The sequence below is a fragment of the Rhinatrema bivittatum genome, chromosome 1, assembly GCF_901001135.1.
Source record: "Rhinatrema bivittatum chromosome 1, aRhiBiv1.1, whole genome shotgun sequence".
In the NCBI taxonomy this organism is placed as follows: Eukaryota; Metazoa; Chordata; class Amphibia; order Gymnophiona; family Rhinatrematidae; genus Rhinatrema; species Rhinatrema bivittatum.
Genome location: NC_042615.1, coordinates 198,416,139 through 198,438,288, shown reverse-complemented (window position 1 = coordinate 198,438,288; position 22,150 = coordinate 198,416,139). Strand labels below are relative to the sequence as shown.

Below are 22,150 nucleotides of genomic sequence, written 5' to 3'. Positions count from 1 at the left end.
CTGCTCTCAGAGCCTTCTCTAGAAGAAAGGAGACAGTCCCCTCCAGAACATAAGAACATAATAAATTGCCATGCTGGGTCAGACAAAGGGTCCATCAAGCCCAGCATCCTATTTCCAAGAGAGGCCAAACCAGGCCACAAGAACCTGGCAATCACCCAAACACTAAGAAGATCCCATGCTACTGATGCAATTAATAGCAGTGGCTATTCCTTTGCTAACTTCATAAAAGAAATGTCCAAAACTATCCCTTTTAACCTGTCACAAGACGTTAGAAGTCCTTCAATTTGTGGATGCCCCCCAAAGAAATTATCATAACTTCAAGCTGATATCATATCACTGTTAAATTGTTTTGAAGCATGGAAACCATGCTTCAAAATAGTTATTTAAGCATGGTTTCCATGCTTCAAAATAATTAATTTAATAATAGTGGTGTGATATCAGCTTGAAGTTATGTTTTTTTAGTTATTGAATTTAATTTATACATCATACATATACAGTTTTTGTATGTAAAGCCCAAAGAAATTATGGCCATTCCAGTCCATGACGTGCTCTTGGATCTGCAACATCGCCTATGGGAGCACCTTGCACTGTGCCATTGGTTAATAGGAAGACAGATGCAACATATCTGGTCCAACACACTCCAGGTATTCAGAAGCCACAGCTACCTCACCAATCAGTGGTAGTGGAGTCTGTGCAGAAGAAGGCCAAGAGATTGCGCCCACCTTCTTCAGCTCCCCCTGGAAAGGACCAAAAGTTTTTAGATTGTCTAGGACATAAAATCTTCCAAGACTCTTTGTGTCATGCATAGCTGTCTATCAGTTATGTATGTGTAATTATCAGTTATATATGACACAATACCAGAGAAATCTATGGAAGCAAGACTAAGAGGTAGCGGATTCACTTCCCTAGCAACAACAGGAGAACCTCACGGCCATTCTCCAAAAAGGCCTTGAGGCAGGAAAACATGAGGTCAGAGCTGCATATGATTCCTTTGAGACGGCTTCTCGTTTATCAGCAACAGGAATCTGTGCAAGAAGATGGGCCTGGCTTAAGGCTTCTGATTTAAGACTGGAAGTCCAAGATAAACTCACTGATCTCCCGTGCACTGAAGATAATCTCTTTGGCGACAAGATACAAGAAGCAGTGGCTCAATTGAAGGATCATCATGAGACCCTGCGTCAGGTAGCCACAGTCACTGCTGAAGCCCCCTCTGCTCGAAAGACCACGAGAAGGGATCCCAGAAGGCCTTTTTATCGCTCACGCAAATACTACCCACCTACATCTCACGTGCGACCAGCCAGACCACTTCAAAGAGGGACATCCACGTCAGACCAAAACGTCCAGATCACAACCAGTCCCGCAAACTGGCCTGGCCTCTGGATTTTGAACCTATCCAGAGAACAGCAGCCACTCCATGAATCCAAGACCAGACTTACCTGTAGGAGGTCGTCTGCGCCATTTCATAGACAACTGGTGCCTCATTACAACAGACCAATGGGTAATATCCATTGGTCTGTTGTACCATCTAAATGTCTTCAGAGTACCCCCGGATTCACCACCCAATCCACTGTGGATCTGAAGAGATCACACAAGCCTTCTAGAGTTAGAACTGTCCACCCTACTAAGCGCCAGGGCTGTGGAAGCCGTTCTAATCCCGCTATTTTCTCATTCCAAAGAAAATAAACTGCCTCCGCCCCATCCTAGAACTCCACAATCTCAACAAATTTCTACAAAAAGAAAAATTCAGGATGGTGTCTCTAGGTACCATGCTTCCCCTTCTACAGCAAGGAGACTGGCTTTGTTCTTGGACCTTCAAGACGCCTATGCACATATTGCCATATCCCCACGTAACCGCAAATACCTGCACTTTATAGTGGGTCATCAACATTTTCAGTACCAGGTTCTGCCTTTCGGACTTGCCTCGGCACCCCATGTATTTACAAAATGCCTGGCAGTGGCGGCCACCAATCTACGCAAGAACAGCATACATGTGTTTCCTTACCTGGACGACTGGCTAATCAAGAGTCAATCCAAGCTAGGAGCTCTAAAGCTCACTATGAATCTCCTACACTCGTTGGGGTTTCTCATCAATTATCAGAAATCCTACTTAAATCCATCTCACCTGCTAACCTTAATCGGAGCGGATTTGGACACCACGGTCAAAAGCATTCCTACCCATGGAGCGTGCAAACATACTGTCCAAACTGGCCATAACTGCGCACACACAGCACAGCCTCAGCCCATCAATTCTTAACACTACTGGGACACATGGCTTCTACTTTCCACGTCATTCCCATGGCCAGGCTTGCCATGAGAATAACTCAATGGACTTTGAAATCTCAGTGGCTTCAAGCCATTCAACCGCTTTCATCCATGATTCATGTAATCGACCAGTTCCGTCTCTCACTTCTCTGGTGGACAAGCAAAACCAACTTGCTGACAGGTCCACACTTCCAGCAACCAGTTCCTCAAGTGACCTTAACCACGAACGCATCCATCTTGGGTTGGGCAGCTCATGTGAACCATACGTTATGCTCTATATGCATTCAAGGACTGCCTTTCACACAAGACTGTTCTCATACAGACAGACAACACAGTTGCAATGTGGTATTTGAACAAACAGGGAGGAACAGGCTCTTATCTGCTCTGCCAAGAAGCTGCACAGATCTGGGCCTAGGCCCTTGCACACTCCATACATCTCTGGACCATTTATCTAGCAGGCAATCAGAACATAGATTGCCTCAGTCAATGTTTCCATCCCCACGAGTGGCCTCTGGATCCCTGTGTAGCGAGCAAAATCTTCCAACGCTGGGGTCACCCAGACATCGACCTCTTTGCTTCCAAACTGAACCACAAAGTGGACAGATTCTGCTTCCTACACAGACATCGAAAAACGTTAGCCATGGACACCTTCGCTTGCTCCTGGAACAGAGGCCTCTCCTATATGCGTATCCTCCGATACCACTGATAGCCAAAACTCTCGTGAAGCTACAACAAGACAAGAGCTCCATGATTCTCATAGCCCCATACTGGCCTCGACAAGTGTGGTTTTCCATACTTCTCGACCTCTCAATTCAAGAACCAATTCATCTGGGCACAGCCCCCAGCCTCATCACGCAGAACAATGGCAAGTTATGCCACCCAAACCTTCAAACACTTGCCCTAACAGCCTGGAAGTTGAAAGCTTGATCTTGCAACCACTCAATCTTTCAACTCATTTTTCTAAAGTGCTTGTAGCTTCCTGAAAACCTTCCACATGCAAATCTTACCATTTTAAATGGGCTAGATTTACCAATTGGTGCACAGAAAAAAGTATAGATCCCTTTTCCTGCCCCACTCCATCTCTATTAGACTATCTCTGGCACCTTTCATACTCTGGTCTCCAGACTGTATCTGGTGTATCATGTTGAGGCTCATAGGATTAGAGCTATTAGAAGCAGACCTGAGATCAGACTTCATGGATGAGATCTGCAAAGCTGCTACATTGAGTTCTTGCCATGCATTCACATCACACTATTGCTTGGACACCTGTCTCTCAGTGCAAGGGAAAGTTTGACCAGTCTGCCCTGAGGAGTCTCTTTGAGGTTTAGAACCCAACTGCATTCCTTCTCCCTGCCTCCCACCCATCTAACCAAGGTTTGTTGTTTTGGTTCCAGGTTGCCCATAGAAAAATAGCTTGTCATCACGTGTGGGCACTGTTTGGAGTTTTCTCCTTTTTTTGGTTCAGTGCAGTCTGTAGTATGGATTCCCCGTGTGTGAGGTCTGCCATCCTGATTGTCCTCTGAGAAAGCAGAGTTGCTCACCTCTGGCAGGTGTTCTCTGAGGACTGTAGTATGTCTGTTCTTTCAAAACCCACCCATCTCCACTTAGAATTGGTTTCTCCAAGTCCAAATTTAATTCTAGACTGGGGACGCATGTCAAGCTGCACATTCCCAGTAGGGCCTACTTAAAATTTCTAGAAACTTTTGAAATCAAATTTCCGTGCCAGGCTTTATCTGATGTCACCTATGTCATCGGAGAACACCTATTGTAGGTAGGGAACTCTGCTTTCCCTCCATTGTTTTTCCTGACTGCAGTGTGGACAGGCTCAACCGACTCTGTCCCTCCCTGTCCCCATTTTTCTTTTTTAACTGTCAAATTCCTAGTATTGCAATCCTTAAATTGTGAAGGCTTAGTGTAACAGCCGTGATGATGCAATGAATTAAAAATCCATCCAGGATATAGTACAGAGGTTGGCAACCTGCAACATGTATACTACAGAAACTTTCTACTTGGCATTCCGCACGCTTGGTGCTCATTTTCAAAACTGCCTGGCAGGCTCCGCTAATCTCATAATATGTGGATGTAAACCACGTGTGTTGAAAATGCCATGCCAGTGAAATCCTTCCCACCAGAAGCAAGGATTAGCACACCAGCATCCTTGGGAAATGTGTATTTTTGGCACTTCATGGAGGGGGGGGGGGGAAATGGCCAATAATGTAGGATAAAATAAAAGATCTTTGTTTTCTTGGTCAGGTCCCCCATGCTGTGACCTTGAGCTACAAGGTCTCCAAAAATATATTTCAGATCCTTGAAATCATAAAGCAATCAACATTTACTGACAAATGCCTGAAATTCCTTTATGCAGCAAATGTGTGCGCTTTCTTGAAAGGCTATAAATAAACAGGAAAGCTTGCTTTCCTAGAGCCAGAAAATTGTACTTTGAGTGAATACTTTTACTTTCAAACCGAAAATTGAAGCAAACCAAAACAGTGCGTCTCTTGTGTTGTACTGCAGTGGTAAAATGCAAGTCATTGGAATTTCAAGCACGCATTTCAAATATAACTGCCTGCAGTGTCTGCAGTGACTAAGCAGCCTGTCTTGGATTTGCCCTGGTTTAGCGCACACAAATGACTTTTGTATGCAGTTCTCTGCAGATTTGGCCTGCCCTCTTTTTACATTACCAATGTTGGCAGAAGCAAGCTAGGATTTTTTTTTTTCCAAGTTGGATTCTTAGTCAAACCAACACTCATGGTTATAGACCTCTTTGATATTTTATACTCCACATATATTGGTTTGTTTATTCTCTCTCCCTTCCCAAGCAGCACTACTAGCCTGGGAGAGCCAGAACTCGTGCCCTATTGTTATACACCGCTTTGGTATATAATTTTAGTTGGGAAAGCAGTCTATAAATTACTTTAAATAAATAAACTTGTCAGATCTCGAAAACTCAGCAGGGCCCAGCCCCTAGAGAGTACCTGGTCCCGGAAGCCTGTGGCAGGATCTCTGCGGGATTGTGGCAAGAAAAGGTGCCAGGTGCTGTGGTGGGGCCTGCCATATATAAAACATATATTTGTTTTATTGTAACGCCTTAGCCGTGATTGTTTTGTTATATTGTAAACCGATATGATTTGTTAATTGTACAAGAATGTCGGTATATAAGAATTCTAAATAAATAAATAAATAAATACATATTCACCTAACCCTAGGAGGAGTACCTGCCTCCCCACCTTGTTGCAGTTCCACCTGAAAATGATCTCTTAAAATCAGGGTCCTGTTTGAAAACAGATTTTCTTGTGAGGTTTATAAAAAAAAATTGTGGCCAGTTATGATGTAAGCAATATGCCAAGCTATGTGTGTGATCCTTGATTTACCTTTTGTATTTGATTTATATTCCACCTTTCAAACTTTTCAAAGCAGATTGCATTCAGGTACTTCTCAATAAAACTTTAAATACAAAAAAAACCCCTCTGTCGCAAATAATGGAAGAGAATTGTGAGTTGCTTGTAACTCTTGATACATTAAGACAAATGGTGATGTTACTAAGCTGTTTTCTGATGATTATTTTTTAATGAAAGATGTGGTGGTGCAGTTATAAAGTTAAAATCCAAGCATGATCCGAGGCAGCAGAGGTAAATTTTGTCAGCTGAATTTGATCAGTTCCTTTGATTGGGTGACCAGAGAGTTAGATCAAGGGGAGAGTGCTAGATGTAGTGTTACTTGGATTTCAGCAAGGCCTTTTGACACGGTTCCACACAGGAGACTTATAAATACATTCTGCGCCCTTTGCTATAGGTGCTAGTGACTGATTGGGTTAGAAACTGGCTGAGTGGGAGGCGACAAAGGGTAGTGGTAATGGAGTTTACTCTGAAGAGGGAGGGGGTACTAGTGGAATGCCTCAGGGATCAGTCCTGGTACCGGTTCTTTTCAACATTTTTGTAAGCAACACAGCAAAAGGATTGCCAAGATGGGTTTGTCTTTTGGCCGATTGATACCAAAATCTGCAACAGGGTAGACAACCAGGAAAGTGTGAAAAACATGAGGAGGGATCTAGTGAAGCTTGAGGAATGGTCTAGAGCAGGGGTTCTCAATCTTTTGGGTGGCGTGGACCCCTCTTTCCATCTCCAAAAATTTGGCAGACCCCATGTGCAACTATTTGTTTTACGTGTGTCCCTTTCCCCCATGGCCTCTTCCTGAGTGCGTTGCCTCCTTTCCTCTCCCATAGCGCCATCCCTAATGTTCTCTTAGTTCTTTGGATTTATTATCTCCACACACACACACACACCACACTTTTATTAAGAAATTCATCCAAGGCTGGGTACAAGATATTCAAAATGCAACATTCAATCAGTCTGAAGGAGTCTTCAGTAAGGACTAAGCCTGATATCCATCAATGACAGGACTAAATTAGGTAAAATGAAGAACAGGACTAAATTTGAAATAAGTCAACAACACATCTCATTAAATCAACACAGGACTATTTACATAGATTAGAATACAAACATCTCAGCACAACAAGAGATTGTAGCGGCATTTTCAAAGCACTCATATCAGTACAAACATCTCAGCAATACAATTGCAGCAGCACCTCTAAAGCAGTTTACAGTGCACCATCCTCCTGCCTGCCGCCTCCTTGATGCCCTTTCCAAATAATTTTACTCCGGTGTTCTCCATCTTGCCCTTTCTTCCATGTGACCCCCCCTTCTCTGCCCCTTTCTGAGTGCTGATCCCACTATGGCCCCCTTCCCTCTGGCCCCCCACAGTGGCCACCCTTCTCTAAAGTGCTTTTTTTTTCCCATCACTGCCAGGCCAGCAGGCCAGACATATCTGGCAGTGTTCAGAAATGCTCCTTGGGATCATCAGGATCATCCCCCTGCTTGCTGCTGCCTCTGGTCATGTAGTGAGGTAGCTGTTGAAGGTGCAGTTGGCACCCCCCCCCCCCCCCCCCCTCTCTGTGCAGCTTCAGGCTCCTCATGATAGCAGTCAGTCGCAATCTTCCCTGCCTTCTCTCCCTGCCCGTTTGGGCTTCCTGAGGCTATGAGCTTCCTCTCCTCAGCATGGGATTAGGCAGCAGGAACCGTGGAGCAGAGGTGACCTCAGAGGTGAGGGCAGCCTGATCTTGTTTCTCAGCAGTCACTGAGCCCTAGAGATCCACAGACACCAGGTTGGGAACCCCTGTTCAGAGAATGGCAGCTAAGAGTTAATGCTAAAAAAAAAAAAAAAAAAATGCAGATGAATGCATTTAGGATACAAAAACCCAAGGAAAAGATACAGAGCTGGAGGTGAAATTCTAAACACAAAAGAAGCATGGGATCTGGGGGTGATTGTTTCTGATGATCTTAAGGTGGCCAGACAAATGGCTAAAGCAACAGCAAAAGCCAGAAAGAGGCTTGACTGCACAGAGAAAAGGAATGGTCAGCAGAAAAAGGGAGGTGATAGTGCCCTTGTATAGGTCCCAGGTGAGACTTCACTTGGAATACTGTGTTCAGTTCTGGAGGCCGCACCTTCAAAAGGATATAAACAGGATGGAATCTGTTTCAGAGAGAGTCTACTAAAATGGTCAGTGATCTTCATTCTAAAGCATATGGGGATAGACTTAAAGATCTAAACATGTACATCCTAGAGGAAAGGCGAGATAGGGGAGTTAAGATAGAGACATTCAAAGATCTTAAATGTTTCCATGCATAAGAGGCGAGCCTCTTTCAATGGAAAGGAAACTAGAGCAAGGGGGCCATGGAATGAGGGTGAAAGGGAAATATTTCTTTGCAGAGACGGTAGTGGATTCATAGAACAGCCTCCCAGTGGAGATGGCGGAGACAAAAATGATATCTGAATTCAAGAAGGCATAGGATAAATACAGGGGATCTCTGAGGGAGTGATGGGAATCGTAAGAGCTACATAAATTGGATGGATGGGCAGACTAGATGTGCTATTTGGTATTTTTTGCTGTTGTGTTTCTATGTTTCTATTCTGTTTCCATAACAAACGTACATTTTACTATGTTTTTGTTCGTTTTTGGTTTTTTTTAATTTAGGCTTCATTTTTTTCTGGAACAGAGATTGCTGTTACATTACTGCTGCTAAAACAGTCTGGAGAGGAATAACCAGGGCTGGAAAAATATTTAGAAAGATTGGGCACCCGCCAAAAATGTTAAGAGCTAGGGGGAAAATCTTTCTTTCTTATTTACTTTATTTTCTCTTGTTCTGGTTTTGTTTTCCATTCTTAATTTGCTTTCTTGTATTCTTATTTTTTTTTTTTTTGCTCTTTTGTTTTCTGATACTCTCCTGTCCCTTCAGTTTTTTCTTTCCCTCCATCCAGCCTCTTGCTGCTCCCCCGTCCGCCCCCGAGCAGCCAGCTTCTCCTGTAGCCCAGTGTTGCCCGGTCAGTAAAAGCCAAAGGCAAAAATGTTGTGCAGACCCAGCGGGATTCGTATGGTCAAAAGAAGAGCTGGTGAAGCACAGAAAAAAATCCCTACCAGTCTCTTCCAAGTTTTAAAATAAATGGAGAGAGTAGGCATGAGCCCATCACAAGAGAAACTCCCTCTACACATAAGTACAGGAGAGAATTTGATGTGGGGTGGGCAGTCGACTTGATTACCTTGACTGCTGCATGTGACTGCCAGAGACATCCTTGCGGTCCAGACATCATAATGAGTCACCTCTGACGCTCAGTGCATGCTCTCCCCATTTCACACACCCGGGGAGAAGGTGCTGTGTGCAGTGTGTGTGCTGCACAAAGAGGCTTCAAGCTCTCCGATGCCCTGCGTGCTACCGGTAATCTCCACACTCCCAGGGTTCATGCTGTAGCCAGGGAGAAGGGGCATGCCTGATTACGTGTGTTCTCAGAAACGTGCTCCTACGCATTTAAGAGCCACCCTGGCGGGCCTTCTTTCTGCAAGGTGCTAAGAGCAGAACCCAGGTGTCGGCCTGGATCTGAGCATCAGGCAGTGGTGACTTTTCTGTGGCACACCTGATCGGATCTGAAGGGTACACTGGTTGTGAAACGCTCTAGCCTACCTGCTTGCCTCTCCTTGCGGTCCAGTGGCAAGGTGCTACTACGGCCACAAGCACCAGCAGTCAAATGTTAGGTGGTCTGGTGCCTTGGAGTTTTTCAACTTGGATTCTAACCCAATGATAACATTCTGTATGTATTGCACTGGCAGTTGTACTCCTGGAAAATACTTTGGTGGATGCCTGGAACAGCCTCCTTATGGTGGTGGAGGCAAGGATAGTGTCTGAATTCAAGAAAGCATTGGAAAAGCAGAGGGGATCTCCAAGGGGGAGGGATAGAGCTTGTAGATCTGAGCAGTTGATATGGATGGGCAGACTAGATAATCTGTATGGCCATGTTTCTGTTACTTGGACTGTTAGCAGCCGTAGAAAGATGTGGCCTACTTATTAAATAGATGCCATGCTTGGAGCAGATCCTCCTGAAGCAGAAAAACAGGTTTGCAAAACACGGACTGTCAGGGAGCAGCTTTGAAGAAATCTTGTTCTTAACAGAAGCAAAGTCTAATTTATATTGGCATCTTACTCAGTTTTATTTGCATTAAAAAAAAAAAAGGTAAAATATTTAGAGAGAAAGACATTATGAAGGTCCTCTTGAGTATAAATTGTTACTCTGGTACCATACAATGACCGGGAAGAGTTTTATTGGCTTTTAGCCACTGCTGTTATTCCACATCTCCCCCTGGCCCCAGGTTTAGAGGTAGTAGGTTTTTTTTGTTTTTTAAATAGTAGAAAATCCAACATTTTGATTTTTATCCAAGTTCTCTCTCTACCTTTTTTTTTTTTTATTTGGCCCAGTGTTTATTTTCTAATCTTTGGATTTCAGCTGAGTCAGAGCCAGCTTCTGGTCGGCTTGGATTTATGCAAAGGCCTGGTAGGCCGGTGCCTGGGGTAACACAGTTCCTGACCTCCAGTCATGACCCCTTCTCCCCCTGTGGATCTCTGATGCAGTTCACTTCCCACTCACTCCCTCTGGCCAGGCCTATGATCCACATCCTCCTGTGGCAGCCAAATCTTTATTGAATGCCTCAGTGGGTAAAAAATCGAACTTTAATTTTCACATGTAGTGCACAGGATTAAACCGAAGGATTAGAAAGATATCAGTGACCTGAAACTGGTTTTGTACGTCTGTTTTCTCCTGAGTGAAACAAACTAAATGTCATATTCCTACCACAGAGATACAACATTCTGAGACTTGTCTTTAGACCTACAAGGCACAAGTCCCTCTTCAGTTTTCTGTCCATTTCTTACTCTCGCCACATTCTTTCATTTACCGCGCTCCAATCCATCTCCATATTTTCCCCTTTCTCTCCCTCCACTTACAAATTAACCTAACCTTTTATTACATGGCCATAATGTACAGGAATCTTTTCAATTTATAATTCAATTAAAATATGTGACTTGGGGGCATGGTGTGTGCATGTGTATATATAGCTAGATATAGATATAGGTACAGTATATATACACATCATATCTATATGTTTATAGATATCTATAGATATATTTCTCAGACAAATGTTAGTCCAATAGCAAAAGCCAGTTGGCACCTGTTTCTCCTAGCCAGGCAGGGGAACGTTCAGCACTGTTAATGAGTGACTGAATCTCTTCCTGAATTTCTGGTGCTGGGTGGCTGGGGCATGGTGCAAGAGGTTGCATCCAGAGCTGTATTTTTCAGCTGTGAGCATTCCTTCAGAGCTCCACACAATTTGATTTCTACAGTGGGAGAGGAACAGGGAGAAAGTTGCAGTTGTGCAGGATTTTGCAATCTATATTATGTTGGGGTTCTGTAGCCCAAAAAGTTTGCAAACCACTGATCTAGAAGAACCATGGGAACATCGGTTAATCATCACTAGCTCATATTTTCTCTAGACGCAGTAGTGAGTTGTAACTTTTTTTTTTTTTTCTATATCCTTTTCCTTCAGTCCTTTCTACCACCCATTAACAATTTTTTTTTTCCAGGATAGCAGAGCACAGAACAGTGATGAAGTACTATGGGCACAACAAGAAGTTACAGTAGTCTGAGCAGAATTTGCAGTGCTTATGTTGTGATTAATGAGCTCCGTTATCAGCTCTGCTGCACCTTGCTGGGGGGGAGGCCTCGGTTCTAGTAATCTGGTCTTGTTGACTTTTGAGGTTCCAGAGCCGGAAATCCATCCATACGCTTTTTGCATGGCTTGCTCATAAACATTCCTAGTCCCTGTGGACTTAGAATTTCCTTTTCATCCATAAACACAGAGGTGCACTGCCATACGAGAATGGGTTAATCCGATCTCCACTGTCTCTGGTACAAGGTTAGATTATAAACCCCCCCCCCCCCCCCCCCCCGTGGATAGGGAAATGCCTACAGAATCTGAATGTAACTTACTTTAAGCCACCAATTAAAAAGGCATGAGCTAAATAAAAAAAATATATATTTGGCTGTAGACTACCTGTTTGTTACACTTATTAGGCCATTAGTCACATGACCTTTTTAAAAAGGATCGTTTTGCACCCAGCTGGAGTATTTCTGAAAATCTAACCTTCTTTCTGGAATATCAGCAAGGAAATGGGGATCAAGATAAGACATGGTGGTTATTTTTCGGGGGGGGGGGGGGGGGGGGCAAGGAGCTCTGCTTTTTCTGGAGACAAATAGCCACAAATGAAAATGGTCCTGGATTGCAGTAATTTCACACATTGTTCAACTGTGACGCTCTGTCTTAATAGATGTTTGTTCAGGGAATTAAAAATAGCTTTTGGTAGGGATCACACCGCTGAAGGAGGATTGTCGAGTGAGCGGGTTTTTCAGGCTGATTCTGGCACGGCAGCCATGGCTTCAGATTTCTGGTTCGTCAGGACTAGCAGGGTCAGCTCGTATTGCAGAGATGCAATACCTTCTTATAATTTAGGGCCCAAGAAACAAATGGGCCGTGTTGCACAGCTTGGACATTCACAGCCGACTTTGTGGTCACTGCTGTGATTTCCTGTGCCTGTTTATCGTAGATACCATTTTAGCCAAGCGTTTAATTTTGGCTGCAGCTGGGTTACCGTGGGAAGGCAAGGGGGTAGGGGATGTTTTAAATACATTTTTTAAGTGGTATTACAGTATGTTGCTGTCTAAATACAGCTAGCCAAATTTGTCAGAGCTTTGCCATCAGATAAGCAGGAGCGTGCTTTCAAAATGCATTCTGAATGACCAGAAATAAAAAATATTTCTAAGCAAATGAATTGGGTGCACATTTGTTTTGAAACACATTGGCGCAGGTCATGCATGCTAGCTACTAAAATGCAAGTGTACGTTTCTCAGGTTTCCCTGGTGATGGAGGGATGGATGCTGCTGGTATTTCACAGCTGTATTGTTTAGTTTTCTGGCTACAATAAGAAACGTAGCCCGATTGGAGCAGCTTGCGTAGCCTTTAGTAAGGGGCAAGGCAGAACATCATGGCGTGATTTTCAGTCTGTTTTCTGGGATGCTTAACTTATCAGAAGCTCAAGGCACACAAACTGTTTAGCTCCATTCAGTAGAAGCCAGGTAAGCCCGGAGAGCTTTCTGGGCATTGACGGAGATAATGCCATGGCATTACCCTCTTTTGCTTTCTATATATCAAACTGATATATCTCATCCTCGCCAATCCTTATCTCCAACTACACCATGATTAACCATCCCCATTATTGTTTACATGTTTGAATTAATAACCTGTCCTTTCTCTTCTTTCTCTGCCAAGTTCCAATCTCCCTGTTATATGTAACTGCATTTTCCGCACCATTGTTTTTAGTTTATGTTTACGATGCACCCCTGTTCTATGTGAACCAGCATGATGGGACTGCGTTCTCGAATGCCGGTATATAAAAACCCAAAATAAAATAAATAAAAAATGTCATAGACTTTTTTTCCAAGTCAAGTCTGCAGTCATAAGCAGGCTTTCATCTCGTTCATCAGTTTGGAGTCTTTAGACACAAGGGATCAACCCGCAGATATTAGGGGGAAAAGCCCCTACCTTACATGCCCCACACTGCCACTGTGTGTCCCTTGTCCTGGCTGCTGCCATTTTTACTTCTCTCCCCTTCACCCCCACTGTCATAGCGTCCATCCCTCTCTTTCTGCCAGATAATTTGTGCCCCAGCAGCGGGATCAGAGGTGGTGCTTTCTAGAGTAGAATTAGCAGCAGGGCTACAACCATGGGCCGCCTAAGAGTAGCCCCTCCGCACACCTCTGCTAGGGTGCCGATAAGCTGGGAAGCTCAAATAGCCAGGGGCAGCTGTGGCTGTGATCACATGTAAGCCCTCTGGGGATAGGGAAATAATTACAGTAATGTCAATCTACCATTTGCAGTTTGTGAGTTGTTTGTGGTCCAGACCATGGCAAAGGCGTGCAGTGTAGGGCAAATGCTACCATTTTTTTTTTTTTTTCCCCACTGGCAAGCTTCAGCAAGCATTTGATTGCACAGTTCTTTCATGGTGTTCCCTGTAATGTTGTTTAGGACATTTTAAGTCACAGTTGGGCGATATCAGAATGTGCTTTCTAGTCTTCAGTGCACTGTGTGGGAATGGTTCTGGCTGTCAGGACTGAAAAGGCAGAGCATTAAGCTCTTGCACGTACCTGCACCCACAGTGCTATTCGGCTTCATGCTGCAGCAGTACATCTGCACCGACCGAGACTGCAGGAGAGAAAGCAGACAGCAGCATGCCTGGGCTCCATCTGAAACGGGCGGCTTTCCTTTTGGTTTGGAGTTTATATTTCAGAGTACAAATATGTCCGCAAACTGTGATTTATGTCGTCATTGATGATTTGTAGGATAATTACTGTTGTTGGACGTGTTTGCAGGTACCAATTAAATGGTATATTTTGAATTTGGATGTATTTTTAAATGATTCATAATGAAAAGTGTTAAAAATAAATAAATAAATAAATAAAAAACTTCTCTGCCAAAATAGCACTGGCTGCTCTGACCTTTTTTGCTTTCAGTGTCTGCCTGGAAAGCCTGTACGCATGCGCATAACCAAGTTAACCCTCCAGCAGCTCCGCAGCACGGAACTTCTGGGAATTAAAAGCAGGAAGAGGCGGACATCTGAAAATTTAGGCTGCTGGCGGATATGTTCTTTTCATTCTTTTCATGGACACTTTGCTATTTTTTTTTTTTGTGTGTGTTTTTGTTAAATAAAAGAAGCATTGTTGCACATTTAAACCTCCACCAGCTGCCTGCACGATCGGACGTCCGTCTCTTCCTCTCCGTGTTTAATTCCAAGAAGTTCCATGGCCATAGAGTTGCTAGAGGGTTAAGTTGGCCATGTGCAGGGGCACGAGCTTTCCAGGCAGACTCCAAGCAAAAAGGCTGAAGCAGTCAGCAGCTATATCTGGGTTGCATGAAAAAAAAAAATTGCTTTATCCTATTGGAACTGATCCCAAAGCGTATTGCAGATCTTGTGACCTGAGAATTAGGTTAAGAAGTTTGTTCTTGTCAACTCTGACTTAGGTCATGGCCATTCTGAGCTTAATGTACTGTTAGCTAAATATTAGAGCTTTGTTTTCCCTCTGGGAGAAGGAATGTGTTTAAATAATCAGGTCATCGCTTTGTTTTATAAACAGGCCCATTTTTTTTTTTTTTTTTTTTTTTTTAGGTCGGTTGAGCTACCCGCATCCAGGAACTGACAATCTTCTGATGTTGAATGGTAAGCACTTAGCCACCATATGCCAGCCTCTGCTGATCTGAAAGTATCTGAAATGTTCGGTGCTACCGTTTTCACTTCATGGCCTATTCGGATCAAGGTATTCCAGTGTGAAATGGCTTTCTTTTGTTCTGCCAAACCATTTCATGTTGCACTAGGAGCAGAGAGAAAACGCCAAAGGATATTTTAAGAGATTCTGCACTTGTGATTAGTCATTCATGTCATGTATTTTCTAATGCTAAAAAAAAAAATCAAATATAAAAACAGATTGCACTTCTCTCCTCACACCGGCCCCCTATCACCACCACCTATGAAATGAAAAAGGTAGATAGTTGATTTCCTTATGGGATAGCTTATGGCATTAAACATTCTTTGATACAAAATAAACACTTTTTAGCATACACTGAGACCTCGCTTCATATTGGGGTATTTTCTTTTTATTTTGTGTTGGTTTCTTTTTTTATTCAGAAGAGAGTGAGTGTAAGCTGTCACTTTCTTATCCGAATCTGTACTAAGCTGCATGTTCCATGAGACACTGAGGAGACACAAGGCATCTCCTACATCCAGCTAGGCTGCTTTGACTTTTTCTGGCACATGTGAATAAATTCCACTAAAAACCTTCTCTAAATAGCTAAGTATTTTTTTTTTTGTTTTTAATCATTTCATGGTGCTGCAGTCTGTAACCTGCAATAGTGCTGTGAGGAGTATTTATAATGTGAGTGCCATTGCTTCAGTAACATTCTGCCGCAGTGCAGAGAATGCGATAGCCACAGTGTCTTGAAGGGAACGTATGACTTGTGAATCTAAAATCACTGCTGGGCAAAATGATGGAAGCTATGAAGAATAGAATTACTAGGCTTGTGGATAAACATGGCTTATTGGTGAAGAGCTAGCATGGATTTAGCAATTGAAAGTAGACATGGACTATTAGAATTGTTTGAAGGTATAAATAAGCATATGGACAAGGCCTAGTTAATCAATTATTGTGTGTCTGGATTTTCAGAGGTCATTTGATTAAAGCCCTTAGACTCCTGAGGAAACTTTTTAAAAAGTCATGGATTAGGTGGCAATGTCCTATTTTGGATTAGTAACCGGTTAACAAAACTATGAAGCAAGGGATATAACTCAATGGTCAGTTTTCTCAATGGGAAGTGATGAAATGTGGTGTGCCCCAGAGATCTGTAGTGGGATCACTGTTTAATATATTAATGATATGGGAAAGGGATCAATGAGCACGATCAAATTTGCAAATGACACAATTAGTGCCTTGTAAAATCTGCACACCCTTATAGATTCTTCACAATCTGCTGTTTTAAAAAAGACAAATCAAAATGCATGGAAGTAGGAATTCTTTTACTGATCTACATAACATATTCTGCACTTTTTTGTGAGCAATTATAGAAATATTCCAGAAGTAATTTAAGACTAAATACTTAGTGGAAGGAAGCCTCTCTTGCAGCAATATCAGCCTTGAGTCATTTAGTATAAACATCTACCAACGTTTCTCAGCAGGATGGTGCAGTTGTTGCCATTCTTCTTGGCAGAATGGCTCAAATTCTTTCAGGTTGGCTGGGGATCATTTGTAGACTGCAGTATTCAAGTCTTGCCATTGGATTCAGGTCTGGGCTTTGGCTGGCCATTCAAGGATATTCACCTTCTTGTTGAGCCATTGCATTGTTGGTTTTGCTTTGTGCTTAGGATCATTGTCTTGTTGAAAGATGAATCTTCTCCCCAGTCCCAGGTCTGTGGTAGATTGGAGCAGGTTTTCCCTCAAACTAATGATTAAATCCGCAAGAAGCATAGCAAAAGAGAAATCTTCTCTGGTCATTCAATACAGATCGGCATATCAACTGTACTGGAAAGAGCAGGTAGGAGGTAGGCAGAATCATCATGCAGCAGCTGAGAAAAAGACATTGGAACCAGAAGAATCTGGTTCTCTCTCTCTCTCACTCTCTCACACTCTCACTCTCTCTCTCTGAAATGGTAGCTATCAGTAGGGACCCACAGTAAGTAATTTGGCAGTGATCTGCCCTTGCTTTGCACCATCCATCTTTCCCTCAGTCTTCACAAGCTTCCATATCCCCGCTGCTGCAAAGCATCCCTGTAGCAGATTGCTGCCATCACCATGCTTTATTGTAGGGATGCTGTAAGCAGAGTAATGTCCTCTTACTGTGAAAAAATCTGCACATGTGTGAAGACTCTTCCAAGGCACTGTACCTTTATTTACTTTAACAAAAAGGCTTGTTGTCCTTACAATATCTTTTTAGTTTTGCCCACTGCTCTTCTTCCTCCTAGCTTATCACATCCAGTTACAACCCCCCAACAGGATGTTAGGAATTCTGTGGTGTGACTTCACCTTGAGTACTGTGTGCAATTCGCCGCCTCCATCTCAAGAAAGATAGAACGAACATGAAAAAGTGCGGAGAAGGGGAACCAAAATAATAAAGGGATGGAATAACTCCCTTATGAGGAGCAGTTTAACTGGTTAGGACTGTTCAGCTTGGAAAAGAGATGAGCTTTATAAAACCATAATGGTATGTAAAACGTTAATAGGGAATAGTTATTTCTCTGTCGACAAGCAGGGATGAATTGGCCATGATACATCGCTGATCGGACGGCGCTCTTTGAGCTCAGTAGAGCTTTTCTCTACTGAGAATGTTTGCAAGTTCCCACATGAGCACTGCCATGTGAGTCTGTTGTCAATTTTTGTCTGTACTGCTGTCCGAACATTCACCCCTCTCTCTCAGTACACCAAGGAAGGGCCCAGCATCTGCCACTCGGTTGGGATATCTGCAATGGCAGCCTTGGCGCAATCAGTGCCAAAGGATAAGTGTCTGGTGCCATCGAAGCAACATGAGTCAGTGTTGCCAATTTACTTTATATTGGTGCCTAAGGCACTGTTGGCACCACCAAACCATTCAACACTGGTACAGCACTGAAGACACAGGGCATCAGAGACCTTGATGCAATCAGTGCAGGATCCATTGGAGCTGAGAGAGGAGTTTTGGCAGGATCCACTGGGTGAATCTCCAAATCCCCTCTTCCTTTTTTGGCCAGGAAGATTTCCATAGCTCCCTCTCATCTTTTCTACCCCAATCCAAAAACTGTGGTTTCTGTGATGGCACTGGGAAAGTATTCACAGACCAGAAAATTGGAAACCCCAGATTCCATATCCACCATCTTTTCAGTATTTCCATTAGCAAGGCAAGATCAGGAAGTCAGGTCAAGGACCCCTCCATGGAGCTCAGTTTTTGCTTTTGAGAGTGATAACTCTTCATGGTCTCAGAAGATAATTCTTCCCAACGCCACCACAGGGGATCCAACTAACAAACCAGATGATGGAGTTGCTTAGAGTTTTAATCACATCGCTGTCTGCCAGTGGCAGCCAGGGTAATTCTACCTCCAGTCTGTCTTTTCTTTTAAGGGGGGAGTCCATGCCATGTCCAACACAGTGCAGCAATTTCCTCTCCTAGGGATTAGCCCCTAGGGTTGGCTCCTTTGGTAACCTCGGAGGAGTGTTGCAACCTCTGAGGAGGAAGGACACAGAAGATCTACCTCCCAGGTTCTGCAGAAGACTTCATCCCTGGAACCATCAAGGTCCCTCTTTGGGATCATGGATGAGCATCCCACCCTTGTTAGAGGAAGGCTTGACTGGCATAATTTTGGACCTTCCACTGGAGCATTCCTTGCCTACAGAAGATTTGTTATATTCAGTTTCTGGACAAGTTAGGGAAAATTTTCATAAGGATGTATTTGAGTCTTGGGAGACTGTCAGAGCCGGCAGATTTGCCTCTTCATATCATTCTTTATGACTGCCAGACCAGAATGTGGGGTAATCTGGCTACTTTGCGCTCCAGTGACAAAGTAACTGGACCTGAAATACAGGGTGCAGAAAGTGCCTGGTTTTGGGATGGTTCAACTTCCCCATCAGTCAGTGATGTTGAATTCTGCCTTGAAGAAGAAAAGAAGGCAAGGTTCTCTTCAGATTCCCACCAAAGAAGGATCCATTGCTTCTTGACACATTGGGAAGAAATTTTTCCGAAACTCAATTATCAACACTCAGCCAATTATCAGCTTTATATGATGCAATACTTGCGCGATTGTATCAACAGGATGAAACCGGTCACTGACTTCCTGGGCGAAGAACAAGAGGCATGTTCCTGAAAGTGGAGGAATGTGAATATCACCTCAGTTGCTCAGGCAGCTGTGGTAGCTTCTGTGGCTCCATCTCAAAACTGTACCTATCGAAGACATCTACAAAGCTGCAGTTTGGTTGTCAGTGCACATCCTTACAGCCCATTACTATCTGGACAACCTTTCATGGTGCGACAGTAAATTTGGTAAAGCAATAACTTGTTTTCCCAGTAGTCCACTCTCCATAGGGAAATTGGGTTGCTTTTCCTTTCCTCTTCCAGAGATCAACTGGGGTCTATGCATTGTCCCAGGAGTGAAATTGGGCAGACTGGATAGGTCCTTATCTGCCTTCTCATTCTATGTTTCTGGTGGCAGAAATCCTTTAAGCACTTGCTTTTCTCTGTCTTGTGACTCCAGACATTGAACCTAAGCTGTTTGCAACATTTATCAGCCCAGGAGCCAAGCTGCTTTTATTTTTAAGGCCTACAACTAAATCCTAGACAGAGTTCTATGTAAGCGATACAAAACAAATACACACAAGACACTGTATAAAAGTAGCTACAAAAGCGCATACCATACTAAATGGAAAAAAGAAATTCTGGTCAATGAACCAAAAGTAATTGACTTGTACCTCATCAAACTGGACTGCATAAATGCCTTTTGACTCATGCCTGAGTTGATGTATAATCATTGGTCATAGAAAAAACTTTAAATAGTTTTTTAGTTTATAGATAAAAGTATATTATCCTTGGTACACACATTTCAATGATGTCTCAAAAAATTGGAACGTTTAATTTATATTATTAAATCTCTTGACACTTTCCTGTGAAGAACTTGAGTGGTAAGGAATGTGAAGATGTAGATACTGCATAAATGACAATCTGACAAAAGTCCCACTGTTTGATGGAAATCTCGACACAGTGTTTCGAAAGTGAGCTCTCTGCTTCAGCGGTAAGTGTCGAGATTTAATAATATAAAGAGACTTCACAATTTTTTGTTATCATTGAGATGTGTGTACCAAAGATGATATACTCAGTCACACACAAATACAGCTTTCTTAGCATTCAGACAAATTAATCCATGACCATGGGTTATGCACCTCTACCAGCAGATGGAGACTGTGCTAAGCTGACGTCACTGTCTATATACCCCTGCACTGACGACAGCTCGCCAATATTCTCCACCTCCAGAAGATGGTGGACGTGCATCTCCCTATTGGGGATTGTTTAAACAAAAAAAAATTTAAAAGGAGAAAAGAAAAAGGAAATTAATTCGCCCTGCTCTCTTGTGGTGATACCTTATGGTCCCTCCCTAAGTCGAGTTTTCCTGAGGTGATACTTGCAAATCCCTCCCTCAGTGTAGAGTACCTCATTCCGATAGCATGGACTTAGCTGTTTCTTTCTCAACAGCTAAGAGGCTAGCGGGTGCAGGAAGCCAAGCAAGGTGGTGAGGGCAGGAACCGACTCTATACTCAGCCGGGGCGGGCTGAGCTCAGGTACAGAATAAATATTAAAAAAAAATAAGAGCTTCCATTTCCCTTCTGGTCTGAGTCTTGGCATGCTAATCCGACATCTGTTACCACCTCCAAGGGAGCTTGGGGAGTCATGGCAGCTTGGCAGGTTGAGAAGCCTTTTGACTAGGCCCTGTTCTCAGGCTTTGCTTAGACGCCACATGGTGGTAGGCCACAGCAGCGTTAGCATACTTACGCCGCAAGTCTGCTGCGGAACAGTGTCTGACGTTGGTTTGTGCTTGTGCGCCTGGGTGGGCACTCAGATGGGCACCTACCTAGATCACGTATTGGGTGCCTAAATTTTGGGCATCTATAGTGTGCGCTTATTGGACAGAGCTTGTTTTTGGATGCTCTGTCCAGGCTTACTTGTGCAGACGCGCAATTGGGCGCATTGGGCGCACAATTATCAGATGCCTTTGGGAGTATGCTGCTAGTGAGTGTTTATCCATGGTGCCGATAGCAAAGAAGCCTAAGCACCTTACCCTTTGTTCTGCTTGCCATATTCGGGCATCTCAGCCTGGCGTCCCCTCTAACTTGTGTAAGCGCTTCTTGGAGGCTCCGGGAGAATTGTCTCCGACTGATTTTGCTGAGCCCAGCCCTTTCCAGTATGATGCGGGAATGTAACTTTTTTGGGGGGGTCATGTCAGAGGTTTTGTCTGGTTTTGAGGCTCCCCTAACTGGTTTATCAGCTGAGGAAAGCAACTCAATGGGTGCAGGACCGACACCCCCTGGTTTTGGTATGGATCCTTCCTCCTTTCTTGGGTGGAACTTTTTTCAGGGACTGAAGTCCTTTCTTCAGGCACAGTTGGTGGAGTCTGCCAAACCTAAGAGCTCAGGATTGCAGATTGCGAATCCCCACACGCCTATTGCAGGTAAGCATTGGAGTATGTCTAAACCTGCTGCGGGTTACACGGATAGTGACCCAGATGGCATGTATGATGATGGTGATCCTTACTTCCTGGATGATGGGAAAATTTCTCCAGGGTTGGAGCACCAATATTGCTTTTCTTTCATAGAGATGAGCTGCCGGCTCTGATTTCCCAGACACTGAAGATGCTGGGGGTGCTGAGTGCTGATTCCATTTCTGAGCCAAAGAAGAATCCCATTTTAGTTTCTTTGCAAAAAGAATTATGGATGCTATTCAAGAATTGATTAATCTTGAATGAGGTGCCCTGAAAGCTAATTTTAAAGGGAGACTAGGCTTGGAAGCGCTGTACCCACTGGATCCAGCAGCGAGAGCAGTTGCACTTTCTGAAAGTGTATGCGCTGGTGTGTACTGTCACAACGTGGACGACTGTCCCTGTAGAAGGGGGAGTGGCATTGATGGGTGCGCAGGATAGGAAAATTGAGGCTATCCTTAAGAAGGCCTTTTGAGGTGGTGGCAATGAATTTGCAACGAGCCTCTTGCTGCTCACTTATGGTTCGTTCTTGCTTGATTTTCTCTCAAGAAGTCGGAGTCTGGTTTGAATTCCAGGGCAGTGATGGAACCAGCAGTCGCCTTTTTGGTGGTTGCGGGCTGTGACCTGGTCCGTGCTTCTGCCAGAGGGGTGGCTTCGGGAATAGAAGCCAGGGAGTGAGATGGAAAAAAATGGCCAAT

At 43.7% G+C, this 22,150-nt stretch overlaps 1 protein-coding gene across 5 annotated transcripts in view; it reads left to right on the top strand.

The window, feature by feature from the left end:
- CPEB2 (cytoplasmic polyadenylation element binding protein 2) overlaps positions 1–22,150 on the top strand; it is a 177,936-nt gene that overhangs the window by 64,982 nt on the left and 90,804 nt on the right. For all 5 annotated transcript variants that reach the window (XM_029590816.1, XM_029590789.1, XM_029590798.1 and 2 more), the window contains exon 4: positions 14,862–14,912. In XM_029590816.1, coding sequence (XP_029446676.1) covers positions 14,862–14,912 — 51 coding nt within the window. The remainder of the gene's footprint in view (positions 1–14,861; positions 14,913–22,150) is intronic.